The sequence below is a fragment of the Epinephelus moara genome, chromosome 18 (assembly GCF_006386435.1).
Source record: "Epinephelus moara isolate mb chromosome 18, YSFRI_EMoa_1.0, whole genome shotgun sequence".
In the NCBI taxonomy this organism is placed as follows: Eukaryota; Metazoa; Chordata; class Actinopteri; order Perciformes; family Serranidae; genus Epinephelus; species Epinephelus moara.
In genome coordinates, this window is record NC_065523.1 from 36,835,794 (window position 1) to 36,850,148 (window position 14,355).

General features: G+C 44.0%; 1 protein-coding gene across 1 annotated transcript in view; it reads right to left on the reverse strand.

The window, feature by feature from the left end:
- The window catches only part of tlcd4b (TLC domain containing 4b), a 31,605-nt gene extending 17,527 nt beyond the window's left edge, over positions 1 to 14,078 (reverse strand). The window contains exons 1-3 of the mRNA XM_050069033.1: positions 13,726 to 14,078; positions 9,767 to 9,919; positions 853 to 942 (exon numbers count right to left, since the gene is read on the reverse strand). Coding sequence (XP_049924990.1) covers positions 853 to 942; positions 9,767 to 9,912 — 236 coding nt within the window. The 5' untranslated portion in view covers positions 9,913 to 9,919; positions 13,726 to 14,078. The remainder of the gene's footprint in view (positions 1 to 852; positions 943 to 9,766; positions 9,920 to 13,725) is intronic.
- Positions 14,079 to 14,355: the final 277 nt, after the last annotated feature.

Consider the following 14,355-nt stretch of genomic DNA (forward strand, 5'->3'; position numbering starts at 1 on the left):
GTCCACATGAAGAGACAGAGAGGGGGGGCGAGAAGGCTGCTGTTGTTTGCTATGAAAAGGAGCCTTGTTGGAGGGATTCTAGTCTGAGAGGCAGAGAGGAAGCGAAACAGAGGGAAAAGGAAAAGAGAAATAAGGAAGGAAAGAGTGTTGTAAGAATATGGGGGAGAAGTGAGAGAAATAAAGACTGAGGAGAAATGTTTAAAAGACTGATTGAGATATTGGAGAGGAGAAAGAAATAAGGGAAATTACCATTTCTCTTTTTTTCAGGGCTCATTGATGCAAATAACACAGTCAGCAGTAGCAGAGAGAGAGCGGGAGACAGAGACAGAGAGAAGACAGTGACAGAGAGAAGACAGTAAAGACAATAATCAAAGGCTAAATCCACTGAATCTACAACTCCCCCGAGACGCCGCTGACACATTAGATCCGTCCTCTCCCCTTCTCTCTTTCATTCCGATGAAGGGAACGCCATCGTCATCTCTCCAAAGGTATTAACTACCAGCCCTGACGATCCTTCACTACCTCCCACCTCCCATCTTCATCCCTTCATCTGTTTCCTCCCTTCCCCTGTGAGCTAGTCATGGCTGCCGGTCTGAAAAGGCAGATGTGAGAAGACAGGTTTCTCCTAAAAGTGCCTAAAGCATTCACACATTTTTTTTTTAGCCTGCCAAAGTGACAAGGCATAATGTGTCAGGGTTTTTTGTCCTTTCCAACACATATACAGAATCACTGCTTTTGTGTTTCTGAGGGTTTTATTTGTTTGCATGTCACATATTATTTCCCTGCCTCATTTCATTGTATTGCAGTGTTGCTGGATGTTTTGTTTATGCATTTGTTTTCTGTTCCTCTTACCAGACAGGGTTGGCGTTGACCTCATCATCGAACCACAGGATGTACAGACAGAACAACCCCACGATCAGAGCGTGCACAGTCGACACCAACCTGTGGACGGACACAAACAAGAACAAAGTCGAAAATATGATGGCAGAATAATATGAGTTAATGACAGATATTAGCATAGTTGATTGCCATCGACCTAACGGCGGTAAGGTGACATTTACTGATGACATGGCCGATGTTTTTCTGTTGCGTCATTTCAGTTTGGTGCAGGCTGAAAAGCAGGGCTCGATACAGCATCCCCTCGTCCTGACAAACAGATATCTTCCCTGGACACCTTTGGGACGCAGCAAATTCACTATCAAACCACCAAGATGCACCCTGCTGTTTCCCTGAAAATGCTACACAGTGAACGACACACTAATGATGACATCAGCAGGAGGGGAGCTAGATAACGTTACCTGATAGGTGTTAGCAGAAACTAGGGCTGGGTGGCATGGCCTAAAATCAATATCACGGTATTATTGTGGGGGGGGATGCGGTGACGGTATGATATCACCGCATCATTTTCTCTCTTCTTTTTACACCTTAAATAAAACAATTTAAAAAGCCATACAAGTCTAGGATGGAAACTATTTATTGTCAGAAGTAAAATGGTTGCTAATCCATCTATTATGAAGAGGGGGGGGGCTGGCGGCTCCCAGGCCCCCTTCTCCCGCAGGCCTGGGTTTGGTGCGGTCGGCCAGGCCACCTCCATCACCAAAGGTTTGTGACAGAATCAGAGAGGAGAGGGAGAGATGCTGTGCTGCTGCCAGAGGAGCCGCTGAATGAGTTCCCTCTGAGCGCTAAGAGAAGTAAAACATTCAGGACGCCACAGTTTAGTCCACACTACTGTGGAACCACCAAGGAGTCTGTAATAATTTTGTAAGCCATGCTTGCTGTTGCCGTGGGTAACAGTGTGACGTCAATATGTCACCAAGTCAAAATATCGCAAGTATCATACGAATTTTTCATATCTTACTAAAAATTATACCGGCATTATCGTTAATGAGATGACATGGCACGCTCCTACTATACGGTAAAAATTGGGTAATTTTGTTGGTGTTCTAACAGCACTATAAAATACATATTAGAGAGGAAATTATGGTTTATCATATCTCGTACAAAGGCTCTTAAAGCAGTGATGTTTTTCATGTTTGGGCCTGACTTTTAGCAGTTTACGAAAGAGACCACAAATACAAGAAGATAAAATAACAGTGATGACAAAATGACATTCCTATGGAGACAAACCGATACCTTTGTGAACCAGAGTATTCAAAGGAAACATTTTTGCAGAGGGACACTGAACGGGCTGAAAAAACAGAGGATGGGGAACTTCTGTGGAAACTGGAGGCTGAGAAAGAGCAGAAGCTGACTGTGTAATATGTAAACACATGCTCACAGACCCAGAGAGCTCCTGCTGCCATGAGAGGGACTTGGTTACAACACTTCAGGATCTGAATCAGAGGATGCCAGCGCTCCACGCTTTACTCATGTCTGGCAAGTCTCATTTATTTGTATGTATTAAGCCTAATTTACCTGATGGCTTGGTACAGCGGTGCTCTTCAGCAAGTTACTCTCTCACTGATTTGGTGGTGGTTTAACATAATTCTTGTAAGAGAAATGTCCACTGCAAGCGCTGAGTTGTCTTAGTCTTGCGGGCGGAGTGTTGGTGTCTATATTCAGTGTTACTCGCCACAGCTGTTTTCATTTCTTTGTTTGAACAGCCTGAAAAAACACCAGCACGCACCATCCTTGAGATCTTAAGAAAAGTGAAGTTTTGTTTCACTCGTATGGAGCAACAGCACTTTCTGACCCAAACAGCTGACCTGCGGTGATACAGTGCACGGCACAGCTGTGATTTTGAATAACAATATGTACAGATGAGAAAGTGCAGCACCAAAGGAAAGGGCTGTCTGATGACGAGGTGAAGTGGTGAAAATATTCTCAATGCAGAGTCCACTTAGACTGATATTGATTTTTTTTTATTGATTTTTTTTTAGGTAGGCCCTTTTTGAAGTGGCTGAAATATGTTTTGCTACTGACCCTGTCCACAGCAGTACATTGTTGAGCTTCTGTGGCGGTACTCCTGCCTGCTTCACCAAACTGGGAGTGTGCTGACCACCATCTACTGTAGGAAATACTAGGGACGCACGATGGTTAGAGCACTCGTTTTCCACGTGGAAGGTCCAGGGTTCGAATCCTGCTGGGGTCGACGTCACAAGGGAGGTTCCAGACGTAAAAGCGGATTCATTCACGATAACATCGGCACGTTTAAAGCCTGTATCGGCCAAAATTAGCTTTAAAATGAATGGACCAACATGCTTTTTTGTAATTTGCACAATTGATGAATATTACATACATGGAAAAGTATCATATTTCATGTCTCCATCTGCTGGTGGGCCGTCACGATAAGAGCATACATGCATAATATGATGGTAATTCCACTACAGAAGAGACATGGTGATCACTAAAATTAGGTAGAGAAATAAGTAGATATATCGATGTTGGTATCAGTTATCGGCCAAATGAGTTGTTATATATCGGCAAATCGGATATCGGCAAAATATCCAATATCATGCATCCCTAGGAGATACACTACATATGGATAAATACCTCATACAACCCCACTTCAAAAGATCCAGACTATGCCTTTTAAAGGTTGTTTCATACATTTGTACAATTGAATGTGTGCTCATTCAAAGATAGTGTAATGAATAACTAAATTACTTTAAAATCAGTTATGAGGACTTAAGATATACTCAGCTAGGACACTTTTAGAATAAAGAAATCAAAATAGGAATTTCAGAAGATCGATGTGATAACACCCCCTCCAAAATAGCCTCCAAACTGTACAGGAGTTTATAAAAGTGTAATGGGAGAAATCGAAATGGGAAGCAGGTCTGAATATTAATCTGCCGCGGGATGAGTGGCACTCCATCTGTGGCATGCAGCAAACCTCAACCAACTCTTAACAGATGGCTCTGACTTCTTATCACAACACACGAAATACAAATAATTAGGTGAACAGCACTGCTGGAGACTCTGCAGGCAGGTGAATGCCGAACACTCCCATATATTTTGGTCATGTATAAAATTACAAACATTTTGGTAAAGGGTTATTCTGATCCTTGAGGGAATTCTAGGTTACACAATTTAAAGGGACCCACAAAAAAATCCTTATACTGGCATGTCAAAAGGCCATTACGAGATGCTGGCTGAAACACGATGCTCCACGTCCAGGACGGTTGATGGACATTCAGAGTTACTATATTCTATTGAAGTATGTTTATATATCTCAACCTCAACAAAACAACAGCATGGTCACTCCTCCCATACTGCACATAGGCAACGCTGCTCTGCAACCACCTCTGCATGGTGTACGGCAGTGATCCAGGGTGTTTATTCTCCTTGTGGCGCAGGGCGAGCAGGAACAGGACCGCACCTCCCATTCATATTGTCTCACCAGTCCTTATTTACCATTAAGCACACACCTCCTCCCTTTATCTTGTCAGTCTTCTGCTCAGATCAATAGAAGAGTCACCTGGTTGGATGACTCTGTCCATCCACGCCTACGTCTTCGCTGTCGAGTGAGTTCTTATCTGACAACTGCCAATTAACGTATTGTGTTCAACATTAGCCACTCGGCTAATCTTTGCTGTTGTTTTTCCAAAGCCAGCTGCTAATGCTACGTAGTAATAAGAAATACAGTAACGAGAGATGGAACAAATACAAAACATTTATGTCTTGGAAACGGTCCCATTTGTTTCCTTGGCTTGAAAAATATGCAATTAACTCCTAAACTAACTCTAAACTGTCACTCTAAACTATCCACAAATGTATAGTTCATAAACTCCCAAATGACTTTGAGCAAAGGTTAAAATCAGGACATTGTGAACCTACTACATGGAGAAACTGACCTTTCACCTACAGACTGAAGCAAGGACACGTGTACAACACTGAGCTATGGACAGTCTCTAAGAGAAGAGAGGAGTTGTTTGTGAAACAATCACAACAAAAAACATATTGATAGTGGCAATTAAATGTTATTTTAAACAACAGTATCTGCCCCAAACTTCACAATTGGTGTATCTGTGATTGTAACTAATGGTTAACGATTAAAATAAGGGGTGCTTACGTCTCTGCTGTCTCGTTACATGTCCTTGCATACAGTATAATCATGTCTGTGTTATCCTCTGTGTCTACGTGGCTGTAACTTCTTTTTATCAGGCCTCATGCAGTCTCACCCCTGACCTTTGGAGTGGTTATCTGGACCACTGAAAAGATACTTCAGAGGTCCAGTGGCCCTTATCTCTCCTCTGCCAGAATCACAGTTCCTCCACTGTCACCATGCAGCCTCTGGAGTACAGCAGTCCCTGTCCACAGGCTGCAGCTGCTGGCCTGAGCCCAGGCCAAGACTGGCTCTACAGATCAGCTACTGTACGACTGGATGAGGCCGTTACTCAGAAATTTCCTCAAGTGCCGTCTGTCGGCTGGGTGACCGGACATTAGAACATTTCTAGCCGACTACTTTCTTACTGTTTGAAGTCATGTCACCATCACTTTAGAGCTTTTAAGTGTGTCATTGACTGTATCATCAAAGACTTCAGTCATCAGACGCCTGGATCTTAAGTTATCAGAGGAACAAGCTGAGCTAATGTTAGCTGCAGCTCGGCTCACAGCCCCCCCTCAACGTCCTGTGTCAGCCAAAGAGCGCTGGAGAGACACTGATTTAACATGAAACTGCTTTATTTACTATTTGAATTATGAGGTTCATTTTGACCAAGGGAGAGACATTTGGGGATAATCTGGCCTTGTAAATGAATACTGAAGAAATCCTATCCATATTACGTATGCATATTTATAAAAGATAACAATGGCATTAATGTGGCAGTAACAATTATTTACCATCTCTGTTATAAGGTGGCGGATCTCCTCCTCTGCTTGGAGGATAAGGAGCTCCTGGACCTCCTTGTTTTCCCAATATGCGAACATTTTTGTCTGCTCTTCTTATGTTTTTTGAGTTAGCTGCTAACTGCTAGAAGCTGCTTTTTAAATTCTCAGCGGTGGGTCGCACACATAACACAATGTCTCATCCATGGTCCCGTCCTGCCGGCTGTCCCTTATATCTTTTATAAAGAACAGCGAGGGACAATAATGCCGTGAAATTCCCACCTTGAACATAAAGTGTAAAGGGGACTACAGTTTCAACAGCCCTCCTTATCCCCCGCCCGGCGAACAATTTCACCCAACTGGACGCTGGTACACAAATCAGCTTCACTACATTCTCGGAACGCATCAGCTGTATTCGGCGTCTGACTTCCGGCAGACGGCGATACAGCCTCTGGGAGCAGACCCCCGATTTTTTGGCATTCTGGTTTGATTTGGGCGGAGGAGGCAAATTTCCGTTTCCGACTTCCGTTTATATGTAAGTAAATATTCTGAACCATTGCGATGAATTCAGAGTTTGCAGTGACGCCAATTATGTTCCGCCTCGTTCACTGCACAGATCGTTTAACCTGGCAACAACTGCAGCCGGCTCAAACGTGATTGGTCAATATCACGCGGACTACAAACAGCCTACAACCGGAAACCAGGGCTCTTCCGCTCTTCTTTCGGAGGCAAGATCTCCGGGGTTTGCCTACAGACTCTACGTTCACTGAATGTAGAGTCTGTACATAGAGACTAGCTTCACTATAACTCGCAGCATTCACAGACAAACACTTGTCTTTATCTGGACACATTTTCCCCACAAATACAACATGCTAACGTTTTTAGCACAATCCTATGGCATTTTACATTGTATAAATTAGCCTAGCGGTCAGCAAACTTTTCCTTTTCTCATATGAAGCCAGGGACAACAGCAACATTTAACAAAGGTAATGCTACAAAATTCGGCTCTTCTTCTTTTTTTGAGTTAGCTGCTAACTGCTAGAAGCCGTGAAATTCCCACCTTGAACATAAAGTGTAAAGGGGACTACAGTTTCAACAGCCCTCCTTATCCCCCGGCTGGCAAATGTTTTCACCCAACTGGAAGCTGTATGCACTTATTTCTGCTAAATCAGAGTGCAGTGTCTAAAAATGGAACAGCCGTGGAGGAACTCAGCTAAAGGAAGTTGGTAAAACCGAGTGTCAATAACGCTGTCAGTGCAGGTTATGTCACGATTCTCAGAGTCGCTCTCTGGTTCTTGTGTTTGTGTTGAGAAGTTTCTAATTAGATTTGTAAAACCCAAAGAACGTACAATTAAAAACAGAGAATAGAAACAACAGAGAAGTCACCAATATTAACAACAGTCTTCTGGATTCCGCAGCTGTGTTCAATATCAGGCTGTTGACCCTGCTCTTTCTTTGGAAATGCTTTCTCCCTCCTCTCTTTGCACTTAAGTTGTGGTTACATAAACAACACACTGACACAGTCAGAGCTGGCGGTTATGCAACAGTAGGCCACTCTATAGTGAACCATCAGAGCTCGGCCTTTGACTTGCTTTGGACTATTCCCTCAATACACTCTGTACCTTCAAATGAGGACAGAGAGGCTAATGTAAGCTATAGCTGTATGAATGGATGCTTATCCTTGGGCACTTCAGGCAGCAAAGAGAGACGGACAAAAAGGAAGAGAGAGAAGAAAATAACTAAGTCTGTGAAAGATGTTATGCAACTAAAAATGATTGCCCTCTGAACTTCACCCGAGGTTTCTGCACGAAACTTAAACTTTGTGCTCCACCGGCCAATCACATCACAGCTGTAGCTGTGTGTAGAATGATGATTTGGCCAGAGGCAGGTCAGGGGCCAACGCAATGGACATGCATCACCACAAAAACTTGTGTTTGCTCAACACAGGTCACTCCCGTCAGGATGACATGACTCGGCAATGTTATGAAACAACACTATTCTAGGGAGGTGTGTCTCAAACAGGACTGTACTGTACTGTTCTAGGCTTCAAAGCTTCATTCACAACGTTGACATTCAAATTCTACATCAACATTTGAATGCTCCTTTGCATCTCTATTCATCCTGTTTTAACCCAGTATTTCTGCACAGTTGCAGATAAAGATTAGATGACACTAATAATATTAGTGTTACACTGTTTGTAGAACAAGATTCCAGCGGTGGCTGTGTCCGACTCATGTGATCTCATGTGTTGTTAAATAAAAAGTTAAAGTGTATTTAACAAAGACAGATGTATTATTTTCCAAAATTCACAACATGTATTTATGTAACAAATTATTCTGCTTCCATCCATTGTGTTGGGGGTTAAGTGGGATTTATACTTCTGCGGCAGACCCTACGTACTTGGCCTACACTGTTGTGAGCATTTAAAGTAAAATTTAGTTGATTCAAAACACACATTAAACACACATTAAACACGTCTTAACAGAGACAGTTTCAAACACAAGTACACAAATCAGCTTCACTATAACTCGCAGCATTCACAGACAAACACTTGTCTTTATCTGGACACACTGTCCCCACAAANGCTCATATGAAGCCAGGATAAATCACACACAAGACTTAAAATGCTATTTTTGTGGAGGCTTTATTGTCTTCACAATTTATTGTTTCTTATCTGTGAAATTAAAGTAAATAAAAGCTTTGTTTCCACTGAGGGAAATGGTTTCAGCTTACAGAAACAGACAGGAGGTCTGCGTCACCGCGACGTGTAGTTACATTTCTGGGGAGGTGCATGTCAGACTAAAGCGTAGGGTACGGCATAAGCTCTGCGTTGGCGTAGACCGGTTGGCTTAGCTTACCACAAAGACTGGAAAGAGGGAGAAACATCCACTCTGCCTCTGTCAGAATGTGGAAGGTGAGTTTAGTTACCCTTCAGACTGAGCCAGGCCAGCCAGTTCACCCTGTTTCCTGTCCTCTCATCTAACTCAGCAAAAAAGAACAAAATGTGGAACTATGGCTGTAAACTTGCTGGCTGGTTTTTCTGGCTGGGTTGTCATCTAAAGCTTGGCCCACATTAAAAGATTTTTCAAATGTTAACCGAGACACCACACATGATGACATGTATGATACATTTGACAGCTCTGTTCCTAGAGAGCGAAAGATTTACCAAAAATTGCACAAAACAGATTCCATTCACAAACAACCTGAGTACTGACTCTCACAAGTTGCCGCAGTGTGAACTGACCCGTCTAAGCTCAACTCAAGCTGGCAGATTTTTTCACCTGCAACTCAGCTTGTCAAGTCACCAGCGGCTGGTTTTAGCGGCTGGTAGTGAAGTCTGCTGGTCAAGGTAATTACAAATTGTTTACTGCTCACTGTCCACAGACGGACAACAGTCCTCCGTCCCCGCCAAGACCGAGTCTGTCTCATTTACTTCCCCACAGCTGTTGACACGTACGTAGGCCTCTGTAGTAACGTTGTGTTGGTGTCGGTGACAGTGGGTGACTGCTGCTGCTCGCTGTATGAATGCATGTCACACACATAATCACTGATTGATTTACCTGCCCTGGTTATTAAAATTATTTTGGTGTATTTCCGGTCGATCTCAAGCTCAGGTCATCTTGTTGATGTTGGTGCCGGATTTCGTCTCATCGCAAATCAGGAAGATCTGGCAAGATGATCTTTAGAACCATTAAACAATCGGGGCTTTGCTGATGATACCCAGTACAAGGTGACGAGGGACACCATCTTAATTGTGATGCAACCAATCATACATGAAATCATGATAACCTTTTATAGAGAGCTGTGATGAAAGATATGTTTCTGAGCTGACAAACTGCTGCAGCTTTTAACAACAACAATGTGAAATAAACTGAAAATAAAAAGCTTTGGTTTCCACACAGTTCCAAGATTAAACCATCGGAGCGTTCACAGGTCAGATACATATATGAGAAAAAGCCTCCCCACAGAGGGGGTGTAGTGGGTTTCTGTGACACACCTGGAGTTCCACTCGGTGTGCTTGGTGGGAGGCAGCCGTGCATATCCTGGTGTGATGGCGGAGGAGAGCCGCGGGCTGGCCACTGAGAAGAGGACCTGGAAACCCACGAAGCTGCCAGCTACCACGGTCAACTCTCTCGTCTCCATCACTCACCTAAACACAGCAGAGGAGGAGACAGGAAGGGAAGAGTGGGGGGGGGGCAGGATACAGAGAGGGGGTGATACACATGGACAGGTTCAATCGATGACTGTCAGTCATCCAGGGCAGCACCAGAAGAGAAACTGAGGTGGCAGCGGTGGTGAAGGTGCAGCAGCACCCTGTGTGGTTCATCCAGTCCACAGAGAAAAGAAGAAAGGGGAAGAGACAGGAGGGGAAAAAAGAAAAGCCGAAGACATGGGCTGTCTAATGCAAGTGACATGAGCGCCTTAGACAAGCGGGGCAGTCCATAGATGAAAAGGAGAAAATGAAAGGCACTGGAGGTTCAGGGCAACAGAGGGAAAATACAGAAAACAGAAAGAAAGTTATTGGCTGTTGTGAATACAGTGCATAGCACAGCATTTGGATTTGGAATGAAAGGTCTCCATTTATATGCATATTTTGCAAGGGGATTACAGTGGGTTGTTTAGGACACACCAAAAATCCCTGAGAAGAAAACAAAGGCTGAGCGAGGAAAGAAAAGAGGATTGTCAGGATGGAGACATAGCTTCAACTCATGGGACAGAGGCAGTGCAAGACTGTGCAACAAGTTTTAAGGCTGTATTTTACCTCAATGGTGTTTTTTTACTTCACTCATATCTTTATTTAAATCAACCATCTAATAGTATTTGTTATTTACTTATTGCTGACACTCATTTATCTTACAGATTTAAAGGAATACTTCACCCACAAAATGATCATTTGTATATCAACTCCTCACCCTGTGTTACGTTTAACTCCTGAGGAAAAGGTTTTTGAACAAAGAATCCAAAAAAGAGAAAACTCTTGATGAATTCAAGTATGTCTGGTTACTTATTGCAACACACTCTCGCAGCGCAGAGCATACTCTGGGCACAGACAGAGCAGCAGAGCACCAGTCAAAGTGGGATTTAGGGTGCGTTCACACCTGCTCTGTTTGGTTCGATTCAATCAAACTCAAGTTCGTTTGCCCCCTCAGTGCGGTTTGTTTAGGCAGGTGTGAACACAGCAATCACACTCAGGTGTGCACCAAAACAACCGGACTGAGACCTTCTTGAAGAGATGGTCTCAGTCCGGTTACAAACGAACTCTGGTGTGGTTGGTTTGTGGTGAGAAGGTGTTCCGACCTGGATCTGAAGCAACTGTCACATGACACATTGTTTGAGTCCCTGATTCAGACCAACGGAGACGACTCTAGGTCTGACAGCAGCCTTAACTGTTGATTGTGCTGGGTCTAAAACTTTGCCTCTGCAGCGGCTGCTCCTCTCATGCATTGATCTGATCTAATCAGCTCTAATAGGATCAACTAATCAATCATCCACCCCGCAACTTAAACTCCACAGGCTAACTCTTGAAGAGTTCTGCCTGGGCCTGTGAATTCAGGTTACACTGGATATACAAATAGTCATTTTGCATGTGAAGTGCTCCTTTAAGTATTATTATCAGTGTTGCAAGTATTTGCCAGAGACAGAGTTGAAGTGGTGGACCAATACATATTTAAACTAATGAGAACAAACACAGACGCTGGATGTAGACATGCCAGCTACTGACTGTAAACACATGCACATACACAGAGTAAACACTGACTGAAGAGCTCTGTTTACTCTCACTCAGGTCAACAAACTAGAAGCCTGTCTTTTCAAATCACAGGCAATCAGCGGAGATGGACTGAAATAGCACTGTGTTTGCAACTGCAGCAAAATCAGCTTGTTCAAATGGTCTTTTTCAGGCTTGGTTGGATGACAAAAGGGGAGAAAATTAATCTTTGAGTCCACAAAGGTTGTTTTTCCGTTCACCGTCAATTGATGTAACCGCTCTGACTATAGACTTACTGGTTTTCTGGAGCTGGTTACGTTCAAGAGCAAAAAACGAGATTCTGTTCTGAGAAACCTGATGTCTCAGGGTCGGACAGGAGCATCAACAACTCTCTTGCGTCATTCCCAAGATATAAAAAATACAGTACAGTAGTCGGAGCAATCTGCAGCCCTAAACTTGGACTGAAAACTCCTGACACTGCTACCAGTTTTTGACTGTTCCTTATTTCCATTTTTATACTGCTGCAGGCAAAAATAATCACCTAACTTTGTCTCTCTTCCACTACTCAACCTTTTACAACTACAATTACAGCAAAATTGACCACGTACCTACAAAAACAGAGGCCCAAAAGGTCACAAATGTTCACAAGCTACGCTGTTTGCTAAAGTGCATCCTCATCATGACCTCTCAGCTATTACAACACACCGTGCTGACGCTGGTCTGGACTCTGGCCTGGGAAATGTACTGAAATTGAGATTAAACCATAGAAATGATGCAAGACATTTAAAACTACTTATTCAAGGAGAGCTGGCGATTAGGATTGTGCAAGGTAAAGATTACTATCGACTGCCGGACACAAACGTAGACTATAACGCAGCCATATATTTTGTGAAGGCGTCCTCGCTGCAACGTAAGTCATTTAGCCTCTGAGAAGCACATGACACTTCAGGCATGCAGCCTACATTAAGTTCTATTTTTACTCTTAAAACGTCCAGTGTCATACATGCACACCGTTCTGTTAAACACAAGGAAACAAAAGCACAAGAACAAGCTGCCAAGGAAAACAAAGCACCACAAGACAAAGTGCCACAAGCAAAACCCATCAATTTGAATAGTGCCATGAAGATTACAGCGTTGCTCGGAGCCACCAGAGGCAATCTTCAGAGCAATTTTCCACTTGAGCTTTAGAAACATCTGCAGAATAAACTTCAAAATGAAAATAGAAAAGGGGAGCCTGACAACTTTCAAATGCACGTTCCCCACGAATCAAAGCAGCTCTAATAGACGTGCAACTCCTATTCCACTGTGCCTTCCAATGCTATATTCTCTACAAGCTGGCATTTGTAACAGAGAAGCTGAGGTGGGCAATTCTTGTTGGAGGAGCCACACAAGACTGTGAGAGTCTCTTATTGTCCCCAGCAGCAATGCACATTCCTGGGCCACGTTGATCATATGCAGCATGTGCCTGAATAATTCATTGGCATTCTTCACCTGGCAGGCTGGTTCACACTGCCCCATGGGAAGAGGCAGCTCACAGAGCCTCCTCACTGCGGTTGACAGACCGGGCAGGGGAGGTGCTGCTCTGCCGTCCACGTTTGACCTTGTTCCGCCGGACTATCCTGCTGCTGTCAGCAAACCATGACCCCGTGACATATCGACCAAACATAAATAATAGCGGTTCAATTTCCCCCTGTTCCTCTGGAAATACAAACCGGGCTCCTGTCTCTACCGCATTGCTACAGCACACCAACGCTGTGTTGCAAACCTTGGCCACCCTGATCTCACCAATCTCTGCAGGCAGGTTGAGTCATGTCATGAATACTGATAAATAACTGCTGATGAATTTAATCTGACTGACATGTTTGCAGGTAGCATCCTACAGTAAGTGGTGACGTGCAGCCTGCACACAAGCAGCTGGTTCAAAGAGTGTGTTGCATTAATTGTCCACCTCTCCTTGATGAGCCCATTATCATTTCTCTTTGAGGTAGAAGCAGTGCATGGTGAAGGAATAACGGCTGAAACGAGCTGCAATATGAAGCAACCCGTTTGGATTTTAGGAGCAAAGTTGCTGGTGGAAACAGCAAAAAGAGAAAGCTACGTATGCTGTTGTTGCTGCTGCCACAGACGAGCCAAGACAGAGCTGTTGCAGTATCATGATTTTAACGGTTAAACTGTGTCTAAAATGAGTCACGTAAACGCATCACGGTTTATATTCGGTGTGGTGGAAGGAGCAAGGGGAGCTCTGTTACCTGCTATCCGTCGCATAGGTCTGTGTAGGCGGATAAGCTCCCGTTTAGCCGCCGTCTTCTCCACTTTCTTACAACTTGACGTTAGCTAGCAGGTCGGCTAAACGGCTCCAGCCCGCTGGCTCTCTTCTGTCTCGGCTGTGCGACCCCTGGAAAGAAAGACGGGGAGGAAACAGGAGCCTCCTCCGGTACGTGAACACAACCGAGTCCCAACAACCGTTACAGCCCGGAGAAAACGGCTTCCCTCTCCGCCTTATCCCGCCGCTGCCATGTGTGTCGAGTTATGAGTCCGATAGAAAAGTTTTTAGACGTTTTATTTTGGCGTTCACAGAAAGGACCGACCGTTGACGTCGACACGTTCCCACCCCTCGTGCACACGCCCCCCGACAGAGGCTACGCCCACGAGGAACAAAGGCCATATGTAATATTGATGATGATAACATGCAGCAGAACAGATAGTGGAGACTTAAAGGAGCTCTTCACCCACAAAATGAACATTTGTGGCGCCACATTACTTCGTGTCACTCTCATGCCTCCACAGAAAACAGTGAACATATTGATTTATTGATTTACTGGGGACCAATCAATCTATAATAACTGCACAACTACCCTATATCTAAACATATATCAAAA